The sequence below is a fragment of the Zonotrichia albicollis genome, chromosome Z (assembly GCF_047830755.1).
Source record: "Zonotrichia albicollis isolate bZonAlb1 chromosome Z, bZonAlb1.hap1, whole genome shotgun sequence".
NCBI classification, from domain to species: Eukaryota; Metazoa; Chordata; class Aves; order Passeriformes; family Passerellidae; genus Zonotrichia; species Zonotrichia albicollis.
In genome coordinates this window covers 36,936,540-36,961,105 of record NC_133860.1, presented here as the reverse complement: position 1 = coordinate 36,961,105, position 24,566 = coordinate 36,936,540, and the positions used below count along the sequence as shown (strand labels likewise).

General features: G+C 37.2%; 1 protein-coding gene across 1 annotated transcript in view; it reads right to left on the bottom strand.

The window, feature by feature from the left end:
* Positions 1 to 1,828: 1,828 nt before the first annotated feature.
* The window catches only part of CWC27 (CWC27 spliceosome associated cyclophilin), a 98,260-nt gene continuing 75,522 nt past the window's right edge, over positions 1,829 to 24,566 (bottom strand). Inside the window, exons 13-14 of the mRNA XM_005492981.4 lie at positions 21,897 to 22,000; positions 1,829 to 4,974 (exon numbers count right to left, since the gene is read on the bottom strand). Coding sequence (XP_005493038.1) covers positions 4,812 to 4,974; positions 21,897 to 22,000 — 267 coding nt within the window. The 3' untranslated portion in view covers positions 1,829 to 4,811. The remainder of the gene's footprint in view (positions 4,975 to 21,896; positions 22,001 to 24,566) is intronic.

The window sequence follows — 24,566 nt, the reverse complement described above, 5'->3', positions numbered from 1 at the left end:
AGACAATGGGACATAGGCTAGCTATAAATGCAAAAACAAATGAAAGGTTGAGAAGGGGGAGGACATAAATTCTTTGTCTGGACCTTGGTAATAGAGGCTGACAGGGAAGGCATGATGATGAGGGAAGTGATGATGAAGCCTGTGGAGGCAGAAACCAATTCTTACGTGTCTGTGTGAGATGTGTAAGAAAGATGTGCCCAAGTGTGCAGTAGCTTTTTAAACACACTCTTCTAATCTATGACTTATAAATGAAACTTGTGCTGTGTGAGCAGGTTTTTAAAAAACCAAAAGGAGTGAAAAATCAAATGGAAAACCCCATCTGTGATGGATACTGAAGTGGAAGTGAAATCCTGCCAAGAAAAAGTATTGTGAAAATCAGTTCAGAGGAATATTTTGTTGTGACAGCAGCTGAGGTGTACAGGGCTCCGACAGGCTGTGTGCCACCTACCCTTCAGAGGACCCCTCTGTGGGTACAAGGTGTCACTTTGCATGAGGAATTTGTGATTATCAAGCTGGAATATGGCACATCTGCCGAGGATAACCAAAGGGAATCACTTTATGGCACTCAACTGGGAAGTAGCCAACTACTGCTATTGACTATACTGTAGGGCAAGAAAGTGCTACCAAGGGATCATCAGATGCATTCAAAAACTTTCCAGTTTACATTCTCTGTGCTGTATGTATGTCATCAGGAACTTTACAGCCACTATATGATCAGCTCATTCTTTGTTACAGTGAAAAATGTAAGCAAATACCTACATCTTTTACTGAGAACACACAGGTAAGAAGTCCCCTCTTCTTCTAACAGCCCAAATCTGTTATCATTTAAGTAATGACAGATGCACATGTCTCTGCCAGAATGAGGCAGAGTCTGGAGCTATCCTTTCTGTCTGAAGCTAGTTTTTATGTTGCCAAAACATAATTGTGTCTTTTGCAAACTTGATGTCCTCTAGACGAAAACAGACAACATTGCTGTGTAGTTATTTTAACCATTATAGTTCAGACACTCTTCTACTGGGGAGACAGTATGGGAAAAACCTCTTCCCAAACCTACTCATGCTGGAAGCCAGTAGCTAAGGGAAAGCTACATAATGTGGCATTGCAGATTACACCCCTAGCAGCCTAGGCATAGTGGCTATTTGACAGAAATAAACCAGGCTCTGTTGTACTTCAGGGTTTTTTCAGCTCCAAAGAAAAAGGGCACATTGTGCTAGTTGTTGGCATCACTGACAGCATTTGAGGCAAGCCTTTATGCTCTTCTCGAGGATCTTGCTATTAGCAGATGTGGCCTAGAAGGATCTTATCTACTCAAAACCCAGTTGGTTTGGAAATGAAAATGTTGACTTCACCAACATAATGGTATCTGCAAGGTTGATAAAACCTTTTCCCCCACCCTTTCCTTCTTTTCAGCTATGAAAGTCACATTCCCTCTTGCAAAATGAAAGGCTCCATTAATATTTATATTAAAAGAAAGGCAGGTATGACAGGAGGGACTGTCTCACAGAACATTTGCCAACACTGGCCCACTGTGTTGGTAGCAAACCTGATGTATTGAAATTGCAGGTTAGCTGCCACTAAATATTGGTAGACCTTTGGTAGATCTACCCAAAATTCAGTCATAGCCTGGGCTTATATCATTTTTAGCTTGATTTAATGAGTATTTAAAAATGCAGGTGATGATGGTGGGGAAGTAGAGCATATCCAGCAATTTTAAACTTGACTTGTCTACAGAAATTACTACATATCAGCACTGTGGTTTTCATCTTCAAGCTGGGCAATCTGTGCTCATAATTAGCATTTTTAGGAAGTAGAGCTTCACAAGCAGCTGTTAAGACACTACTTTTTTATTGGTAGTGCATAGACAAATGTGTCTAGCTGTATGTTACAACTATGTAGATATTATGTTCATGCTTATACAGACAGGTGAGGTGGTGGTCATAAGGGTGGAACATGGGAGATGCTTAATAAAGCTTTAAGGAAATATAATAATTCAAAAATCTCATTACCATAGAACAAATTCCTTCTTCACTGTTCCCTAAGTTTTCAGCCACTAACCTAGCTCTTTCACAGAGAGGGAGACACCTGCCCACATTGTATTTCCCACTTGATTTTCAGAATTGACAAATAAAAGGTGTAATTCTGAACACACACATTTCACAGTCTTTAAAAAGAACACTGCAATGCTGTACCACTTAACATTTTGTGTAACTACAGCAATGGCAGATGATGAATGAAATAGGTTTGAGTTAAAATGATTCTGCTACCCTGCCAGTATGGGAAACTGGCAGGATTGTTACTGGCAGAATAACAGGTGATTCTGCAAACTACTTGTTTCAGACAAGTATCATCATTTAAACTTCTTTCTGTGAGGTTCTTACTCCTTGGTGTTGACTTTACCTGACTTTTATGAAAATGTACTTCTTACATAAGCTTTTGTTAACTTTGCTCCAAATGTCTCCTAAATGAAATACAGAACTACTTTTGCTTCAGTGCAGTGAATAAAATTTAGATACCTTAGCCCATTTCTTGTCAACTTCATCAACTCTCAGTTGACTAGTTGTGATAATCTGACTTTCAATGCACACTTAACAAGAAAATGTCAACATTGTCAACATAGTTACTCTCTTGTTCTTGTCAGGTTACCAGTCCTGGGCAAGGTCCAGACTTCTCAAACCTCTTCCAAATGAGCAGGGTCCTAAGCCTCAAGTTAAGTTTCCTTTTTGGGCTTCTCTAATGCTTAAAATTGGGAATAATCTAATACAGCTTACTCAGAGCTGATGCAGGTAGTCGGCAAAAATATTCAGCTAAGAAGGGTGTTAGTCAACTTGTCCATTTATTGACTCATGTATCCTACTTTAGCTTGCAAGAAAAATACATAATTACAACATTTTTTTATTCCAGGGGCAGTAACTGTCCTGGAATTGATTCTCAAGGTTTTTTCACATCTACCCGTCATTTTTCCCCATGTTCACCACCCTTTCCTCCTTCCCATCTCCACCAGAATGGGAGCTTGATATACTCATTTCCTGTAATGACTGATTTAAAATCTTCTCCACAAACACAGCAATGAATAGAGGAACAGCATGTGACATTAGATGTTCTTCACTTGGCCAGCAGCAGCCCGACAGAAATGACTTAATGATTAAAAACCTTTGACTTGCTACTTTGTGAATGGCCATGTTAAGGAATGTAACCCCTCTTAACTTCTTTACACCACAGCACAGTATAATTCACTCAGCCTAAGAGGAGGATAATGACAGCTTTATACAGGATCTCACTTCACACCTCCAAGTTTTCTCCTTATCTCAAAGGTTGCACTATGCATTTAAGCAATAGTCTGTATTAATCTAACCTCTGATATTTGGGGCATATTAACCCACCAATGCAGGTTTATGTATGTCACACCTCAAACCCTATCAAGAAATTTGGCAGCGGCAGCTTGATAAGGACACCCTACCTTACTGAACTTGTTCTAAAAACAACATCAGCAAAAACACTCTGGTGGCACTTTTTAATGACCTTGTTCACTCTTCTTTAGCTATTGGCTATTTGGATAATTCATGTTTCTGTGGCATCAGAATTGCTGTAAAGGAGCAATGAAAATTCCTGTTTATCTGTAAAAATATTAACATCCAGGGTTGTAAAATATGAGGAAAGTCTATAAACTAGAAGCTTGAGCTCAACTGAGTTCAATTTTAGATGACAGAATAATTGTTTAAAGCAGGGTTATGTTTTTAATGAGACTGAGCATATTTCCTTTGTTTCTATACTGGACTAATTAACAAACTAATCTTCATTCCCTGCTACTTTACAGTGAAAATTCTACCAAAGGGATCTTTCTGGTATTGCATCAAGTGGTTTAAGCAACCATTACAGCATATTCAGATTCTCTTTTTTTATTCATCTGGTATGGATAGTGAAATAACACATCTAAAATGTATTATCCCAGCTTCCCAAGATGGGATCTGTACTGGATGGAATGTGTATTTCAAAAGAAGGAGGCAATAGCCAGAATCTCAAATTAAACTTAACTTGTTTCAAAAAAGCTGTGACCATTTTGAAAAGTACTGCATCATCTTAATTCTGTGTCAGAGTGGTTTAGGCAGGCAAAAGTTTACCTGCCTTTTAAAGAACAATGGAAATAATGAAAATTGCACTTTCATAAAATCTTAAAAGTCTGCAGATGGGGTTTCCATGTTCTAACCTGACCCTCACTTAGACAAATTCCCATTCATTATGTTGAAAACTTTTTGATTACCATATTTTGATTAAACAAAGATTTTGACTACTGTAATTAAAACACAGACAAAAGTCAAGTCAGTTGTTTTATTAAATACATTGTTGTAATCTTCACTGCAGTGTTGTTCTTGCCTCGCTGCTGGGGCTCTTCTCCATTCTCTGCATCACAGTCCTTTTTGTCTTCTCAGGTGCTCCTCTTGGGCTCTCGACCCACCCCTATTTATCTCAGTTACCTTCACGAGCTACAGCTGCTGCCCAACTAAGGACCCTGCAGCTGCAGCTCGTTTGGAGCAACTCGGACCCACACAGATCCCACAATACAACATATATTCAGGCCCCCACAATACATCATTCTAAAAACCTTTAGAGAGGCTGGATAATGAATGCAGTGAGAGCACTTGACCGTACAACTTAAGAAACAAATGATAGCTCTGCTTCAAAACTGCATGACAGGTTCTTGAGAGATTCCTTTTCACACTTGTCCAGTGGTATTTTTAGGATCAGCTTACAAAAGAGCCAGTGCTTTATTGCAGTCACTTTCCAAGGCAGCTCTGGCTAACTTTACACTTCTTTTATCTCCTTTCCTTTTTTTCTCTCATTATCTTCTTGCTTTCTTCTCTTCTCCTCTTAGTTACAGGATTCCGTGGATCATAGATCTCAAAAGTATCTTCATCCTGCATGCTTGCATCTTTCACCTTTCTGCTTCTGTCTTCAAACTGAAGCACATGTGACATCCTACAAAAAACCAAACTCCAACTCAGTGACATGCATGATTTATTTTTGGTCATAGCAAAAAAGAACTGACCTGGCTTTCTTCTGATAGTGGGGTTTTTTTAAAATTTCTTAGAAGATCCTAATATTGTAAGGTGAAAATTTTGTAAAGACTCCTTTTGAAAAATACATCTAAATACAGATAGAGTTTTCTGTGGATTTTATTTCACATACTAAATTCTCTTTTCCTGTATTTTTCTATTTAGCATAACTTCCAAAATATATGGCAAATTTTTCCCAGCAACAGGGAGTGTTCCTCAAGTTTTCCTGTTAGTCACTTTAGACACCTTTCACCAGGGTGGAGGGTTTTACAAAAGTGGGAAAGAGTTTACATGGAAAATGCTTCAAGTAGGTACACAGAAGATCAAAAAGGGAATGCTTCATGTCCTGCTGTTTCACATTAACTTGGTTCTGATCATGCTTTTTAATTCTCAATTTAATTTTAATTAAACAAATACCTTGTTCAATTCAATGTTTTTCCTACTGTTCATTAGAAGTTTCCCCCAATTAGATATTTCCTAATTTCAGCAAATTTCCAGTAATCTGAAAACATCTCTGTTACATAATGGAAAAATGGCACACGTGAACCTCAGGAGGTTCAACAAGGCCAGGTACTAGATCTTACACCTGGGCAACTACTGATAACAACACATGGTGGAAGAGGAAGGGATTGAAGCAGCTCTGCCATGAGGAACTTACACGTGCTGTAAGCTGAGAGGCTGGACATGCCCCAGCCATGGGCACTGCCAGCCCAGAGAGCCACACGTGTCCTGGGCTGCATCCAGAGCAGGGTGGGCAGCAGGGCAGGGAGGGGATTCTGCCCCTCTGCTCTGCTCTGCTGAGACCCCACCTGCAGGGCTGCATCAGCTCTGGGGGCACAGCACAGGAGGGACAGGGACCTGCTGGAGGGAGTCCAGAGGAGGCCACAGAGAGATCAGAGGGATGGAGCACCTCTCCTGGAGGACAGGCTGAGAGTTTGGACTGTTCAGCCTGGAGAGGAGAAGGCTCTCAGGAGATCTTATTGCAGTACACAACAGGACTTACTAGGACTGATGGTGACAGACCCTTTAGCAGGGCCTGTAGTTACAGGACAAAGGGTAAAGGTTTTAAACCGAAAGAGCCCATATTAAGATGAGATCAGAAAGACATTTTTAAGACAAGGGTGGTAAAACACTAGAACAGGTTGCCCAGAGATGTGGTATATTATTTTTTCAGGGCAAACTCATATATCTAGGCAAAACCCATACTTAACCTTTGGATTCTGTGTGATCAATTTTCAAAAATGTCTTTGACTTTGATAGGACAACTTAAGAACTATACTGATCTGATCAGTATAGTCTCTCTATAATTTCTATAGCCTGTCTTTGTCAACAGTCTTAGTGACAGAAAACCCAGGAAAATGAGCAAGTTTCAAAAGGAAAGTTTTGTGGCCAATGAAGCACTGCTTTACTGGTCTCTTGCAACATGTACAACATTCTGAACTAAACAGTTTTCAAAGAGCTTTTGTACAAATCTCCATACATAAAGGGAGGGAGAACCAGCTTAGTTACTGCAGATTACAACATAGTACTATTAATGAAACCAGAAAAAAAATCAAAACTATAGACCATATGTGATGAGCTTGAATGCTTAAAAAATTCCTAAAAACAAAAATTGAGAATTTTCATCACAACTGATTTTTGACAAATGTGTTTCATAAATACTTAAAGAGTTGTTTCCAGTGTAAGAAACTTAGGTAGTTTATAACCCTATCCACACTACTAACACCCAAACTTGTTTTTTTAGTCATCTCTACAGTTCAGAATAACATAATGTACCATCAAAGTGACTCATAGTTGCATATTTGTAGTTTAATTATAAAAACATTGTCTCACAGTGGAGGGACTGAAGTAATTTATTTTAGCTAACATGCTTTCTGCATTTGTCATATTCTTCTCAACTTTTTAAAGATGAGTAGACATATCAAATCCCTCTGTCCTAGTATGAATAAAGAACAGGCCTAAGAGATGGAGTCATTCCTCCGTGCATGGTTTTAAAGTGTGTTATGGGAGTGTAAGTAGAAGTGTAGTCACACTTAGTCCTTTCATCAACTCAGGTTTTCCAAGAATACTATAGCACAGGACATAACCTGCAGGATACAACTGACAGGAATTAAAAGTAACTCTAATTCTTGGATCAGGCCATACAGTGCCCCAAGTAGTTTGCAAATTACATGCAGTAGATTCATACTAAGCAATATTTACTTCTCCCCAAGAGCTGAAAGAAGTCATAGTCTCTGACTCTTATTCGTAACTTTCCACTAAGACACTCCCAGCTGTGATTAAAAATAAGCCAATATTAAGAAACTTTTTGATATTCCCAGAATCAATTTTAGATGCAGCATCTCAGAGGTAAAGCAAAATAAACACAGACTGCAGTGGAGATTTTAAGAAATATTTTCCTTCTGTGACCTTAAATTTATTTTTGCAAGTCATTCATCTTCCCAGGTAGACCTGTTCTGCACCTATATGAATGGTGAATCACAGTGAATACTGTTCTTCAAAAGCAATTAAATTTTTTTAAAGGAACATATGAAGGATTTAATAATTATTTCTATATTAAGCATTTGAATTTAAATTAATCTTACTCAAGTTCCTCTAACTGAAGTGTGCCTTTGCATAATTTTCCAAGTGCAGAGTTAGGTCCACAAATACAAGTTTCATAAGACTTTTCCTTGTTCAGTTTATAACTCTCTTCCCTTCTGCATGCTCCTGGGTTCAGTGAGGAGCTGCCCAGTCATGTTTCTGCAGTCACTGTGCTGAAACAGTAACTTTATCTCTGTGTCTCTGGTCTTCAGAAACCCACTAACTTGTGCTTATCACTGATTGTTGACAACTCATTTTATATAAGAGAGATATTCAATTTTAAAGTCCACTTTTCTTCAAAATTTAAAGGATGAGAAATAGTCAGTCCTACCAAGCAAAACTCAAAACAAAACAAAACCTTGATTTTGCAGCTTTTTTTTGCTAAAAAGTTGTAAAATAAAATAGCTTGCCAAAACTGATTACTCTGTGTTTGAAGTAGCTAGTTGTGCAAGTTGCTGTTCTTTCCTAAATAGAAGACACAATCACAAGATTTCTGTTAAGATGCTCATCATCTTAACAAAAATGAACAAGGAATCTTTGCACGGATTTATTGCTGAAGAGGTTGATTTTTACCCTGACCAGATGACAGCGTCCTACAAGTTGACCACGGTCCTATCCCATGTAATGGGGGGGGAAGCTTCCCTGCATTTCTTTCCTTTCATTTACTAAAGAATACTCAGTAGCTGGCTCTCTTCTGTAATCCAAAAATGGAATGTCTTGAAACTTTGGACTGAAATACACAAATTAATTTAAGACAGTTTCAGAAACAGCAAAGGATTTCTAAGGTACAATGATACTCCTGTGGCCTAGTGATATTCTCAGGTCAGTGAACAGATCAGGCTCTTTTGAACTACTCTAGTGAGACTGTACTTGTAAGAAAAGATATGATACACTGTTATCCCTCTGCTTTTGAGATGTGTGAGCCATGCACTGTATCTGAACCATATGCCAGCTGCTGACAGCTGGTAGTCATGTTAAGTGTAGCATAAAAAGAAGTCCCATGGTCCAAAAGCTTTGGCCTTTCCAGAACTCCTTTTGGGAGAAACTGAAGTGGCAGTCAGTGAATTGAATAATTTTGAATCTTGGCAAGAGTAAGGAAGCACTATGCTTTTGCTCTACGGATCAAGTTGAAACCTCCAGGTACACTCATGCATCAGTGATTTTTATACTAAGTGAAATGAAAGTGCAAAGCTGTATTGCCTAAGACCGCACTTGCTTTTCAAACTGATATAGCTGTTGTTTGCTACCAGCTGCCTACTGCCCCCTTTGACTCTCCTTGCACAAATGGCCCTGCAGAGCAAACTTGCTGGTGCCTGGAGGAAAACCTGGGACATTATTTTGCAGTCAAATACATCAGCATTTTAAACAGGAAGTCATCAACAAGTGTGAGCAAAAGTTACATCCTGCCAACTCTGTTGTAAGGGTAGTAGCTTCTAGCAGAGCAGCAGTAAATTCTTAAAGTTTTAGGCAGGTGCCTGCACTTTGGAGGAGCCTGTATAAAAAACTGCAGTTGGTGCTATACTCCTTTTTACACTAAATGCATACAAAATAAATAAAGCAACTAATCATGTTGCTATAAAATGTAGAGTATCATAATTTTGAACATTATGGCTGTGTTTTATGATAGTTATTGGTTCTTTTCATCAGGTTGCCTAAAATGAATGCAGAAGAATTAAGTATCTGTGTCAAGAAACTCAGCTGTATTGTATAGGCTGTCTAAAAAATGGGACCAATATGAACCATAATTACTAGCAGTACCATTTGTTTCTGAGTTGAACATTGATTGCAAGTAACAGGCTTCCTAGTTTCTCAGTTTCACAATGCATCCCATATTTAAAACAAAAACAATGACACTACTCCTTTCTGTAAATTATATTCTACTTAATTCTAATTTTCCTTCAAGTACAGTAAATATTTAAGTGTAAGCAAAAAATCATTAATCTAGAAAATATTCTAGCACTTTTCTTCCACCATCCTCAAGATATCTAGAAAGTGGACAGAAAAGTAATTCAAGTGAACAGATGAGAAAACAGATGAGAATCCACAGATCAAAGCAAAGGTGATATCTCTCCCAAGGAAAAAAAAAATTAGGCTTTTCTGGAAGAATGCACTCACTGGCAGTCTCTCTGCTCCCAGCAGAATAGTGGGTGGCACAGGAAGAAGAGATATTTGAGAAGGACCAAGAAACAGTTAAGACTACAAAAAAAAAAAATTGAGGAAGGGAAAGACTAAAAGAAATATAAGAATGAGAAACAAAAACAGAGAGAAAGAGACTTATCAAAATGTAAATGAAGTGAAGAAAATTTTCAAATGACAATTAAAAAGAAATATGAATTTTAAATCAAGGCAAGAGAACAAGATTATGAACAAGGCAAAAAGAATATCAAAGCCATAAAACAAAGGGAATTTTGAACATCTAATCTTCTTCCATTTTTAAAAAAATGTTTTGAATTGAGATGCTACAAGCAAAATAAGCCTCTTGGATCAGGCTGCTGTCATTATTCCTTGCAAAAGTGTGTCCAAGAGCTTTACAAACAATTTTGTAAACACAATGCAGCAGAAGAGAGGGAGCATTTTTGTGTCTCTAATGAAATCTGCAACTATCACTAAGTGCTCTGTGTCATACAACTCTTGTAAGAAAATTTTGTAGCTTCTGTTTGCTTTATCTCAACATCCAGATTTGTCTTCCTTCTTGTGTAACATAACACATAATCTCTCTTTCCACGCAAAGTAGTTTTATAATCCAAGTTTGTCTCCTTTATTATTAAAAGAAAATTAAAAGAAAAACTATTTTTTACCAAGTACTTGAAGTAGTTTTTGATTCTTACAGCAATGAGGGTTGATATCCTAAGTATCATGATAGACCCAGTCTCAAAAATGGATAAATCTCTTTAATCATCACTGTTTCACACAGCCACTTCTGTTTCAATAAAGATGCTTCAGAAAACAATTTCCTTAAGTATTGTTTGTCTCATTAACTCATAATACTGGAGCTGTGCCAAATTACCTACAAAAGCTTGTATACCTTTGTAGCACTTGGTATTTAAGCCTTACACTGCATCACACATTTCCACCACACCTAGTTTGCCAAATCAGATGTGATTTCACTTTAAGCAAGTTAATAATTAGAGAACCATAGATACTAAAGTTGGGAAGGATCTTTTGGATCAAAAAAGTTGACCGTTGATCCAGCACTGCCAAGCCCACTAAACCACGTCCTGAAGTGCCACATCTACATGCCTTTTAAATACCTCCAGGGATGGAGCCACTTCCCTGGGCAGCCTCTTCCTATGCCTGACAACCTTTGTGGTAAAGAAAACTTTCCCCAATATCCAATCTAAACCTCCCCTGGCACAACTTAAGGCTCTTGCCCTATCACTTGTTAACTGGGAGAAGAGACTGTTTCACACAATGCTTTCTAGGAATAATTTCTGGTCCTAGGATTCTGCTGTGATTGTTACCACTAAGAGATTTCACTCTTTCTTTTTTAAAGTACTTGTTTTCATCATTCCACATTCCTTGTTTCTTTTTCCTCATCTCCCTTCCTAATGATGGGATATCTTGTCCCTTTTTTTAATACTTTCATAACACCCTGTATTTTTTATGTTTATTGACTTGATATTTAAAAAGAGAAATACAATTTGCTATTTAGATCTATCAAAATCCAAATAATTAGTTATTCCATGGAAGTTTTAAACACTAAAAAATGTCTAGAAGAGTAGTGAGAAAATAGTTATAAATACAGCTATTTGCCATAATGCAAACGTTAAGTATTCATATAAAACACTTACTACTTTGTAAGTAGTTACTACTAATCTATGTTAGTGATTATGATACAGATTTTACACAGAAATTTAAAATTTTACTGTTGCTATAAACACCACCCCACCCTGCATCTCCTGAGGTTAATTGCAAGACCCAGAAGAGTCTATTATAGTTTTCAATATTTTAGCTTTCAGCTGTTTGTGCTGATTTTGACTGGGGTAGAAATAGCTTTCCTCACAGTGGCTGGTGTGGGGCTGTGCTTTGGATTTGTGCTGAACAGGGTTGATGATATGATGATGTTTTTGTTATTGCTGAGCAGAGCTCACACAGAGCCAAGGCCTTTTCTGCTTCTGCTGCTGCCGTGGTGGTCTGGAGGGGACTGGGGGTGCCTGGGAGGCTGGGAGGAGACACCGCCAGGACAGCTGAGCAAAGGGATATTCCAGACCATATGGCATCAAGCTCAGTATATAAAATGGGGGGAAGAAGAAGGAAAGGGAGATGTTTGGAGTGATGGTGTTTGTCTTCCCTACTGTCATGAAGGATGGGGCCCTGCTGTACTGGAGATAGCTGAACATCTGCGTGCCCATGGCAAGTAGGGAATTAATTCCTTGTTTCACTCTGCTTGTGTGGGGGGCTTTTGCTTTCCCTGTTAAACAGTGTGTATCTCAACCCACGAGTTTTCAGGTTTTACCCTTCGACTCACCCTGCAGGTGGGGCAGTGAGTGAGCAGCTGCCTGGGGCTTGGCTGATGGCTGCATTAAGCCATAACTACAATGGAGCGATTACTGCTGCTCTTGCACAAAGCAAAAGTGTCCCTAGTGTTAAGCAAGTAAAAGACGAAAATATGTTTTAAAAACATGCTTTAAAAATATTATACAAAGTCAGGCCATACACTTCTGGTAACTTTAACCAGCCCTTTGAATTTGGAGGATTGAAATGGAGGATTGAAAATTGGCTTAACCTCTTCAGAATAACCAGCAAGTTTTGGATCCTTCACAGACCGAAGAATTAATTGCTTGTAACTTCTCTTCGTGTTGGCCTATAGCATAAAATTATGAGAACAGAACTTTTGCAGATATTTCTAATATAATACTTTCTGAGATAGTTTATTTAAACCATAATATGCTTTGATTATCACAAAGCAATCGCTGCCAAAATTAGAAAAAGAAACTAATAGTTTCACTAACCATGGGACCTCCAGTTTAAAAAGAACCCCTTTGTTGTTTGCAAAGCTAACAACAAAGTAACATAATCTTGGTGAAGACTAATATAGTATTGTATTCTTGGATTGCTCAAGATAGTACTAAAAATCTTTTTCTCTTGAAAGAACATTTAACTGTAAATTACCTTCTAAGAGAAGGAGAATCACCGTAACTATGAAAAAGCTCACCTTATTTGTAATAACTACGATGACTAATTTTTTCAAGCAATAAATATTTTTCTAAATAAAATTCAGTTATCCTATCTTGAGCTATCCTATGCTATCTTGATATTGTTTCTGTTCTATAACAATTCATATGTATCGTATATTTATCTTCACAAAAATGTTAGGTAGTTTGATGTGAGAAGATGGATGCTTTAAATAGACAACTGCTCCTGGTACAATAGACTGGTATGGAAGACTAAAATGTAAATTCCAGACAGCACACCCGTAAAGAAAAGCTCTACATAGCATTTACTACAGGGATATGTGAGCCACATTGGTGGAACTCACCAGTGATTCATCCATTCTAGCATCCTGTCTCTGGCAATAGCTTGTACAACATCTGATACTCGGAAGTCAGTCAGCAAATCACCACCCCAAGTTAACGCAAGCAGATAGGCATTATTTCATCAACAAAGCACACAGCTGGAGTGAAAAGAAAGGAGAGGAGAATATTTCTAGCACAAAAATACTCAGATTTTCAAAACATTCGGATTTCTCTGGGCACTCTCCCTTTTCATTTGCCCTTCCCTCTCTCATTCTGAATATATCAAAATCTTTACTTCTTAGATTTGTCATTTAATGCGATGAAGTTGGGGTGCTTGGAAAGGTGTGTAAATATACAGGAAGCTTAAGCCAGGCTAATAAAGATTTAGAAGATTATTTTTTCATTCTTCACTAGATTTTCTGGCAATAAAAAAGATCAGCTTTCCAGACAGTAAATCTAACAGTAGATATCTCTTAACTGAAGCATGGATCATCTCTGAATTTAAGTCAAACAGTAGTCAATTCAGATGCCTAGTCCAAATAAACTCAGATACAGGGAGTTAGCAAAAAATAAACAAGCAAAAAGCCCCACTTTAAATGCTCTTTCTCAGACATGCTGAACAGCTACAGGCAATCAATATACAACGTCAGCAGAAGAACAATTTGTTAATTTGAATTACTGACTGAAGCAGTGGGGTAGGGGGTGGCATTTACAAATCAAGCAAAATCTGACCATATTCTAGCAGTACAGGGGTGAAGGTGGAGACAAAACTGGAGGGAAAAAAGAAAGATTTACAGCAGAAGTGGTTTTTTTTTCTTCCTTTAAAGGTTAGTGGCAGTACTAAAACCCAAACAAACGCTTATTTTTTTGCCAAACAGAAAAGAAACCTCTCTTTCCAATGTGTTTCTAATACAGACCTCTGGCATTCATTTATCCTTTGTAACAATCAAGTAAGTATTTTGTCAACTTTTAAAAAATGTAGTTGAGTAAATCAATGGCCTTAGCAGGAGAGACCTAATATAGAGCCAGTTTTTCCAGACTAGTGAAGGAACGCTGGCTCAAGTCTGGATGGGAGGAGGGGAGCAAACATGGCTTTAATCCATCTTTGTGCCTCACTGGCATAAATTACAGCAGCACTTTTTCTGTCATTCCCCAAGCTAGCATCAGCATGTAAAACAGACTGCAGCTTAGTTTTCAGGGGTTTTCTGTGTTTGTTAAGCTTCTGCAACTGAAGCTGCAAAGACTGGTGCTAATCTTGAGGAAGCTGTATTTCATAACCCTGAATTTGAGGTTTTGTAGGAAAAAAATTCTACATTTTATAAAATGTATATTAAACAAGGTTTATAAAGAAATATAACCAATATTTTAGGTGTCTGTCCTGAAGAACTTCACTCTGAAAATTTAAATAGTATATGCTGCAGTACATAGAAAATCCTGGAAATAAAATGGAACACATTATCAAATGCATATGGATTAAATACTGACAGTGTGCATTGTGATTTAGTTCTTATTAGAAATTAAGTCTTGTAATATAAAAACTGTCTGGCTAACTTCAGCATTTACTGATTCTAAAATTACTATTTCAATTAAAAAATACCCCAGTCCAAACCAATTCTAGCCTATACTCTACAAGAGACATTAAAAAATGAGGCCTTGATACTGTTTTAAGACCCAAATTGCTCTGTTACAAAACCTTTTACTGTGAGACTACAAGGTAAATAAAATATTGTCTGTTTCCACTCCTAATTGTGCCATATTTTTCATGAAAGCAATCATAAATCTTCTGAAAGGAAATTTCCTTGTATTATGAACAAAAATGTTTCTTAAAGAAGATAGAGGGCACACTTGTTGATGGTGGATAGAGAATACCTTCATTTAATATACAGATTTATTTTCTGTTTGTTCTAGTGTAAAATGAAACTATCCCTACAAACTGGGTAAAAAATTGTACACTGAAATTGCAATTATTGTCCTGGCAAAAAGAACTCAGCATTAGCACCCAATGCTCCCACAATATTTAAGTGGCCCCACTGACGTTTTCTGAAATTCAGAATTGGGAACAGATTACAGTATTTGATTTATATAAGCCAGGCTGTACTTTAAATGATTAGCACTGAACTTCTTTGAGTTTTTTGTCCACAGAACCAATAAATTAGTAAAACCAGACCTATTCCCTTAAATTTCTGCTAAAATCAGGAGATCTGATCTGTGTAAAGCATCTGATCTATGTACAGATCAAGATATTTTATGACCAAGAAGAAGGTATGTTTAAAAGCCTTCTAAGACACATGAGATTTTAAACAGTGCCTTTTAAGTATGCACGTCATTACATCCATTTGAATTGGTTTTAATCCTCATTATCTTACATGAGGTTTTTTACAAATAACTTGGAGGACAACAGTAGTAATCACACAATATGGACATGAAGCCATCCATTAAGCAAGGCATGAAATACCTTTTTGTTTAAAATAGAAGACCTTGACTACCTTTATGTTTAAAATAGAAGACCTTGACTGTCACACAGTTTTCACAACAACCTTTTGTACAAATTGGAAGGTATTTTCAGGTATTGACTTTTTCATTTTGATTTAAAAAAAGGTCTGTTTTCCCTATACCTCAAATTAACCAACAAAGACACAACAAAGGTAAGTAACCAGAAGAATTTTAGACTGAAAAACCATGTGAAAAACTACCACCTCATTCCAAATTCCCAGTTTGCTCATTTTTACTTGTCCCACAGTATATCTGAAAACTGAATGGATTTATGTTATTTAAATAAAAAGAAAGACCAAGTTTCAGAGTCTAGACATACTTCCAAAAAAACTTAAGTGACTTATTTACATTTGTTGCTTAGTTACAACTGTGACAGCACTCCACAGGGAAGGAAAGCTGATTTCTTCTAAAGATTAAGAAGCTTTATGTTTCACATGTAACACCTTACATTCCACCCAGGAAACACTGCAGTGGTTCAGTTATGAAGCACTGGTATCACGTGCTATTAATTAAATGAACTATGTAGCATGCTGGCAGTTTCAGTCATATTCTGAAAGGCTGCAGAGTGCATTCTGAGAGCAGATAAAGGCCAGTGATGAGATCTGAATCCTGAAGAAGAAATCCTAAACTTCTAGCCAGGTGCAGAGCGAAGGAAAAATTACTGGGCTTCACTGTAACACAAACTCTAAAATCAACTGGGGGTCTACTTGCAGCCCTGACTTGTGAACTGATGGGATTAATAACAAACCAAATCCTTCTACTGAGGATGATACAGATTTTGGCTGATTCCCTGGTGGCAGCAATTTTAATGCACTTTACATAATCATGTCCATCTGGTAAGGAACAACTTTCACATATTAATATTTCAGTTTCTACACTGAATATTGAAGGTCCAACAGAATGAATCTGGCATCTTCCATGAAGTCAAAACTGAAGAAGTAACAATTAAAACCGTATTTATCAGAACTCAGATTATCAGCATGGCAATAGTTTTCAAACAGGAACAAAATATTGCCTCAATGCTCATATTATAGAATCATAGAATGGTGTGGGTTGAAAGGGATCTTTAAAGGTCACCCAGTCTTACCCCACTGCCACTCCTATGGGCAACCTGTTCTAGTGACTCTACCCTCTGAGTAAAGAATTTCTTCCGAGCATCTAATTTAAATCTCTCAATTTAAAATCATCACCCCTCATCCTGTCCCTACCTGCCCAAGTAAAAAGTCACTCTCCCTCTTTCTTTTAATAACCCTTTAATTACTGAAATATCTACCACAATAAGGTCTCTCCAGAGCCTTTTCTTACCTATCCTGAACAACCCCAGCTTTCTCAGCCTTTTCTCAAAGGAGAGATACCATTTTTGCATTCCTTCTCTGGACCAGCTCACAAGAGTCCATGTCCCTCCTGTGCCCCCAGAGCTGATGCAGCCCTGCAGGTGGGGTCTCAGCAGAGCAGAGCAGAGCAGAGGGGCAGAATCCCCTCCCTGCCCTGCTGCCCACCCTGCTCTGGATGCAGCCCAGGACACGTGTGGCTCTCTGGGCTGGCAGTGCCCATGGCTGGGGCATGTCCAGCCTCTCAGCCACAGCACTCCCAAAGCCCTTCTGGGCAGGGCTGTCCCCAGTCTCTGACCTTGTCTGGGATTGCCCTGGCCCAGGTGCATCACCTTGGTCTTGTTGAACTTTATGAGGTTCACAAGAACCTACTTCTCAAGGCTGTCCTGGTGCCTCTGGATGTTCATCCCATCTTTCTGCAGTGCCACCTGAACTGCTCAGCCTCCTGTCACTGCAGATGTACTGAGGGTACACTCTGTCCCACTGCCTCTGTCACTGATGAAGATTCTGAAGAGCATCAGACCCAAACAGTGAATGAATAGGGATGTGTTTTCAATCAATCCAAAAAACTACCCATCATGATTTCCAAACCTATGTGTCTTCCATGTATTATGAAGTTCTGTAAACTTGACTGGTTTTGTGTGCAATGTGTGGTATTTTAGTGGTATGGAGTGATGATCATTTTGACTTTTCAGCTACTTGACACAGACAATTACATTTTAAGTTCAAGAATGTTGAGGAATACTAAAGTTGATTCCTGAACATTTTTGTGCATTTTTTCTGTGAGAATGTATGGAGATCCTATATAGATATACGCTAAACTGACTTGGCAACCAGGTGAGTTTTCAAAAAGCAGTGTGGTGGCTTCATTACCACAGAAAATTCCACCAACTCAAAAGTTATCATAGCACTAGATATACTTCAGCATTCCAGTAAATCGTGTAGTTTCAGGAAGCCTCCACTTGTTTTAAAAGATCAGAGGGAGAAGAGTTAAGTCCAGATTTTAGTTAAGGACATGACATGTATTTTTATAGCAGAGAATCTGTTCCTTCAACAAAAACCAATATTCCACACAGGAAAGTTAAGATATATTTCTCACATTTCACAAGCATGTAAGATTCCTAAAAATTCAGCTGGAGAGCCCTGTCTAGGAGTAGACAGCCATAGTTTAATGTCAAAGTGAAAACCTTAATATGGTAATGGTTGGTTAGTTCATTTCCACTTATGACTATACTGGAGAAGAATATAATTACAAAACATATGTATAATGTGAAGTTTTGAATGTTTATTGGAGTATTCAGAATTCATGTGATTTTGGAAAAAAAGAGTAGCAGTTTGAAAAGTGGGATACAATTTAAAAAGAGCAATGGCTAAATTCCAATAAGAGTGATCAACAGTATGAGAACCGGACAGAACTAAGTTAGACACCCATTCAATAGGAAAGGCTTAGAAAGAAATGAAAACCAGGTATTAAAAAAACAGCAACAAAAAAGTAATCCTTCCACTCAACACAGACAGACTTAGCTGAGTGCTTTATTTAGTCTCAGATTTCACATCTTTAAAGAAGCACTTGGAACTCTCAGAATTACTTGATCGAAGGGTGCTTTACAGTACCAAGTATCACTCTTATCCTATTTGAAAAGGAATATTTTGCACAGATTAAGTAAAACAATTTTTGAATGTACTTGACTGCATCAGAATTTTTTATCCCATTGCTGGATTATTTCTATGAAAAATATTTTGTCACGTTCACAGGATCTCCATCATTAGTTTCATTATCTGCAATTGCTGTAACATCCTTCTGGAATGAAAGCTGTGTTTGACTACAATTGCAACTATTTATTATTATCATGAGAACTCTGAAGTGTCACTACTACCTGAATGAGTATCACATGCATGCAACTATATGTGTTACAGTAAGTCCTACACAAGATGAGTAGCAGCAGAGTTCTGAATAAGTGTAGCCTGTGCAGCATTTTCTTATTCAAATTCAGGCCTATCAAGCAATCAAAGTGGCAAGTATCAAGCAGATTCCAGCTGGGTCTTCTGTTGTGACATATTTGGTTTTCATAATATAAGTCTCTAAGCAAATGACACCTCATTGTCACCATGATTCACCTCACCTACATTTTTGGGAAAAGTCTTCTTGGTTAAGACTCTAAGCCAAGAATGCAACTGAGTTCTGACAGATAATCTCTACCTACCTCTGCAGCACTTTATACAATGTTTAAGAAATAAGAATATAGTAATGCATCCAAGTCCTTCTTACTTGGATTGTAAGCAAATAATGAACCACTAGTGATCAAATAGTAGTGAGAACATCTAACAAATCATTAAGAGAAAAGCACAAGCACTAGTTGTCAACATGAAGCCAGAAGGAAAATAATGGCTGGAAGAACTCAGATCAAGAATGTCTTTCTAAGGTACCCAGATGCTGTAAAATTGTGTCCACTTACTGTCAGACATTTTTATTCTTTGATCCCTTCTTTGAGCAGATACCATGTTTATGATGGTATTTTTGAATTCTGTAAGGGATATTGGATTTTGATTGCTGCAGACAAATACAAATAATCATTCTCACAGAGCAGTAGAAGTTGCAATAAAATGTCTCAGCAAAGATTCTGATATCCCACATTAAAATTTAGTCTTATGCATTTCTCTTCAGCACTCCTTACATTTCCTCAGATGTGTTCTTAGACAGTAAAGTCTGGTAATAATTATCAAACACCATACACACTGTTTACAATAGAGTTATATTTCTTCCTTTTTTATTGCATAAAAAGTAGAATGCTGCTGAAAAGTGCCCAAATGTCTGCTATGTGCCATGCCAATACAGCAGCTCAGCCAAATATGCAGAGAGAAGTTTGCCAAACAAAAGAAAACATAACAAATTGGTAATGGTTTCTATCTTGACAGAGAATGAAAATTATACCTCAATGTGTGGCCACTCATGGACACATAAAAATGTCTTAGAGGCAATCATTTTACTTCAGATAACATACCCTGACAGTAGAGCAAAGCATACTGGCAGGCTTTCCCTTCCCATAAAAACAGCAACCATGACCTACAAAATGGCCTGGAGGAAGCACGTTGTTTGTATGTACCATACATGCACATGCCATACACTAACTGTATTTCATAAAAATCAAATAAAGTGAAGTTACTGTCTTTTGAGAAGTAGATTCAAATTAAAAAGAATTTTAAAATGTAAAGTCACTATAGTTATCTCAAATATTTCTATGAAACAAAGGTACTGAAAATGTAAACACTTAATCCAAAATATGCCATTTAACTTTCCCAGTGCTTTACACAATAATTCATAGCTTTCAGAAGATTTCATTGCTTTGTTAATGTTGTCTACAGCCAACGTGTGTAACATACATTTCACAATTTACGTGGCCTCAAAGTAAATTATTTGGAAACAGAGTGCCTCATCTATCTGTAAAGTTAACATGAACACTTACTGCTGAGCTGCAAAATTAATGATATTAATTATTAATCTATTATGTACTTTCATATTATTTTAAGTATTTGTTTTAGTTCAATTCTGATTGTAGTATTGTTTTCTGAACTTCATAACATAATCATAAATTACAGCACTTCTTAATTCAGTAGGACTAACAGTGGATAGCATTGCTGGTGATTAGGCATCAGTAGTTACTCAGAAAGAAATAGGAAAGATATGTTTGAACTCTATAAAGGTATTTAAAAGACTGGTCATATTACTGTGACAAGAAAATATTTGACATGAAGATCAAGTTCATAAAATGCTCATAAAAAGGCCAGATAAAAGAATCATATAGTAGACATGGGAGGTTTAGACCAGATATTTGGAAGTATTTCTTTACCAAGAGGGTGGTCAAACACTGGACCAGGCTTCCTAGAAAGGAGATCAATGCCCCCAGCCTGTCAGTGTTCAAGAGGCAATTGGAAAATGCCCTTAACAAAACAGCTTTTGGCCAGCCCTGAAGCTGTCAGGCAGCTGGACAGATGATGACTGTAGGTCCCTTCCGAATGAAATAATTGCTCTATAATTCTTGGAGGACATAAAAGCACTTTGGTAGCTCAGAAGGATCTCAAAATACCAGTGAACTCCAAGGATCTTCAAATTTATATTGTATGTTGTCTCTCATCCTCAAAGAGCCTGAGGTAGGAAAAGACGTAATGAAGGAAGAAAACACTGTTTGAAGAAGCAACAAAATATTTTTAAATAATCTGATATACAGAAATACCGATTGTCTTAAAATATTTGCCACGAACTTTGTTAAAGTTTCTATTTTATTATAATTTTGCTGTAGCTCAAATGGCTTATGCACACAACTATGAAAAAAAAACTGTAGGCAGAGACAGCCTATTTTGTTGGACCAGCTGTAGTGTTTGCCTTATAAACAGAGATGGACAGACCCTTACAAAACTTTTTTGCCAGGATTTATTTTCTTTTTTCCAGGTATTTTATGCATTTTTGCATTATGTCTACTTTTATGAGCATTTAACTGCATGCAGCCTAGAGCTTTAAGATCACACTTCAAATCATATTGATTTTTATCCCTTTGATTACCTAAGGTGGGTAGTTTGTATCAAAGATGAATATGAAACAACAGGGTACAAACTGAGTCCTCGACTGGGAGACATTAAGGCAGTAACTTCTGCAGTGCTTTATCTACTTCAGTAATATCCCACTGCCTTGGGGTCACCCTACACTTCAGATAAGTCAGACTATCTCAATCTCATCCATCATTTACAAACACCACGCTCAACACACAGTTTTAGAAAGATCTAAAACTAGAGAATGCTAAATGTCATCTGCTCTCATGACATATTTTTCAGAGTGCTAAACCAGTACCTTTTAGCTGACTCCTAATGGAGCAGCTGCCTTCACATTCAGTGTTTTCTGCTACTCAAATTTATGCACACCAGTGTCACTATGCTAGTACAGCAGGATTTGTATATGTAAAACAGAAACCCAAAGGAAAAAAACTCACCATCCTTCGTCATTATCTACGTCAGGTTCAGACAGCTCATTTTCAGGAGTTTCTTCAATTGCCTGGGTTAACTTTGTTTTAAATCGGTCTAACAAGGCCAGTGTCTGAAATTAAACACCTGGTTTTAGAGAAATTGTATATTTCTACACACCAACAGGCATATACAACATTTTTATTATTTTGAGAAGAAGTACAATGAGAGCGATGTTTCCTATGAATTTGGAAGAAACACTTTAGAGAGGCAAGTGAGAGAGCAAGAGGTGATGGCAGGTGCGAGAGTGGGACTGCAAGGAAAGCCCTGATGAGTGAGTGGGCAGGCAATGCTGAGGCAACAAGAGAAGCAGGGAGGTGCCTGTCAGACGTGAAAAAATACTTCTCTCACTATCTAGTGAAATGAAAAGGAATATTTAAGGAACAAATACTTGCAGCTACCTAGAGAATAAAACAGCTGATTAAATAACACTGCCAACAATGAATTTTACTTTTTGGATATGCTACTGTCCTATTTTAAAGTAATCTACTGTATAAATTACAAACCATTCAAGCCTTGAAGACCCAGTTTAACTGATACTTATATACTTTCTGTTGATGATATTTTAAATTATGTGTGGACATTGAAAAAACTCAATGTTTTTCTATAAAAAAATGAACCAGCTTAAATAATTCTGCAGATACAGTTTCTTATGCTGTATATATAAAGCTCATACTCATTTAAATCTGCTGGTTTATTCTCAAACAGACATTGCCTGATCTTTCAGGGACAATGAAGTTACCTAATCTCAGATAACACCCGAAGGTCATACCATAGTTCTTGTTTCTGATCATCTCAAATGGGAGTTTGATTACACAAGTCATATGTCTGAGCCTTGCGATGGTACAGAGGGGGGGTTTTCAAAAAAAGGCAAAGAGCTTATGAATAATTTGCACAGCCCACAGCTTTCTTTTTTTTTTTTTTCTGATATTTGAGACATTCCTGAAAAGGAAAGCATCAGGGAGTAAGTGCCTAACTGAATTTATGTGGCAGGCTACATTTGATTTGTAGGTGATAGGTTGGCAACCTATGTTGTAAAACACCTCCGTATGGCTGTGTAGTTTTGTTTGGTCAAGTTTTTCAAATTTAAAAGAATAAAAACTAAACAAGAATAGAAAACAGAAATAGGAAATACCAGAAGTGTTCACTGGAATCAAATTTCCTTCTGGGAGCAATCTTAACTTGAGGAGTTTCCTGGCTTTTGAATTCTTTCAAAAACATATTTTTGCACTGCCAAGGGCAGATTTTGGAGGACTTTTTTTGCATTTACTTTCTTTATTTTTTTGTCTATTCTTCTGTTTAAGGTGAGAAAGTGGAAAGTTTTGAGGATATTTGGGCCTGCAAATCATTCTGGTTCTATAGCTTTCCATACTATTGTAAACAAACACTGTACTTGCAACACCTGAGACAGCAAATCTTTGCTGAGGTCATCAGAAAGAAACAAACTTAAACTGACCCTTTTAATATGAAACTGTGACCAAAAAAAAGCCACATTCCTTGTGTCTTGTCTAATTTTCTCTGGTGACAGCATTCCTGTGAATAGACCTGATGACAGAAATAATTTTGAAATATCTTAGTAGGCATGTTTTGCAATGAGTCACTAGATGCTATACTGTGCTTTGAATAACTTTATAATTTGACCCTGGCTGAATAGGAGGGCTATTATCAAGTATTTTAGAGAAAGATACCTTTTCTCCCTCTTCCTTAATTATTGCACTAAGGATGGAAAATGCTATTGTACTGTAGGATAAGTTACAACGGGTGTGAGACAAGAAGAGGTTCTCCACAAGTGAAATGGATTACAAAGAAGTTGATTAATTATTGTTGAATTGTTGCCAGCAGAGTTACGTAAATAAAAATTAAGATCTCTTAGAATACATATCCCTATAATCTCATCTTGTTTTTCGGTGATGTCCAGGACAGGGCTGATATAAATTCATTAGATATGGTTTTAAGTCCCTTGATCCACACTGCCAACAGAGCTTTAGTACTCTTTGATTCAAAGATAATGGGATTTTGAATATACAAAGTTTCCATAAACTTTTTAGTTTAGGGCTATATCAGCTTGCTGCATATATAAAGGTTTGCCAAATGCTGCTTTGAACTTACTAAGCCTCAAGTTTCCAATCTCTTCTAGATTCAATACGTGAACAGGAACATCTTCGTAGCTGAACTGACATGCGCTTACAAACCTATGTGTTTGATGTACAGCACAGATTTTATGTTGATGGTATTTCCATTTCATAGGCAGTTTCATATATTTAGCCATTTTAGACTTTCCTATTTTAGAAAAAACAAATGCCTTTGTAAAGCAAACCTTACTTTGCTCATATTTGCTTACTAGAGCCTACAGACATGCTAACTAATTTTGAATAATAATTGTATTTAAAACAGCGTGTGTTTTTACAGTGCTTATAAACAATTTCTTTCATTTCACAACAAGAAGTATTGATGAATTTAATATTTTTAAACTGTAATTTAAAATGTTAAAAACCAAATGCCAAATATGTAAACTTCTGTCCCAGTGTTATCTTATAGCAAGGAAAGCATAAGGTGAAGAAATGCAAATTCTTAAAAATGTAATCAAGGACACCTCTTCATGACTAGCATTTCCTTTCAGAAGATTTTAGCAACTAAAC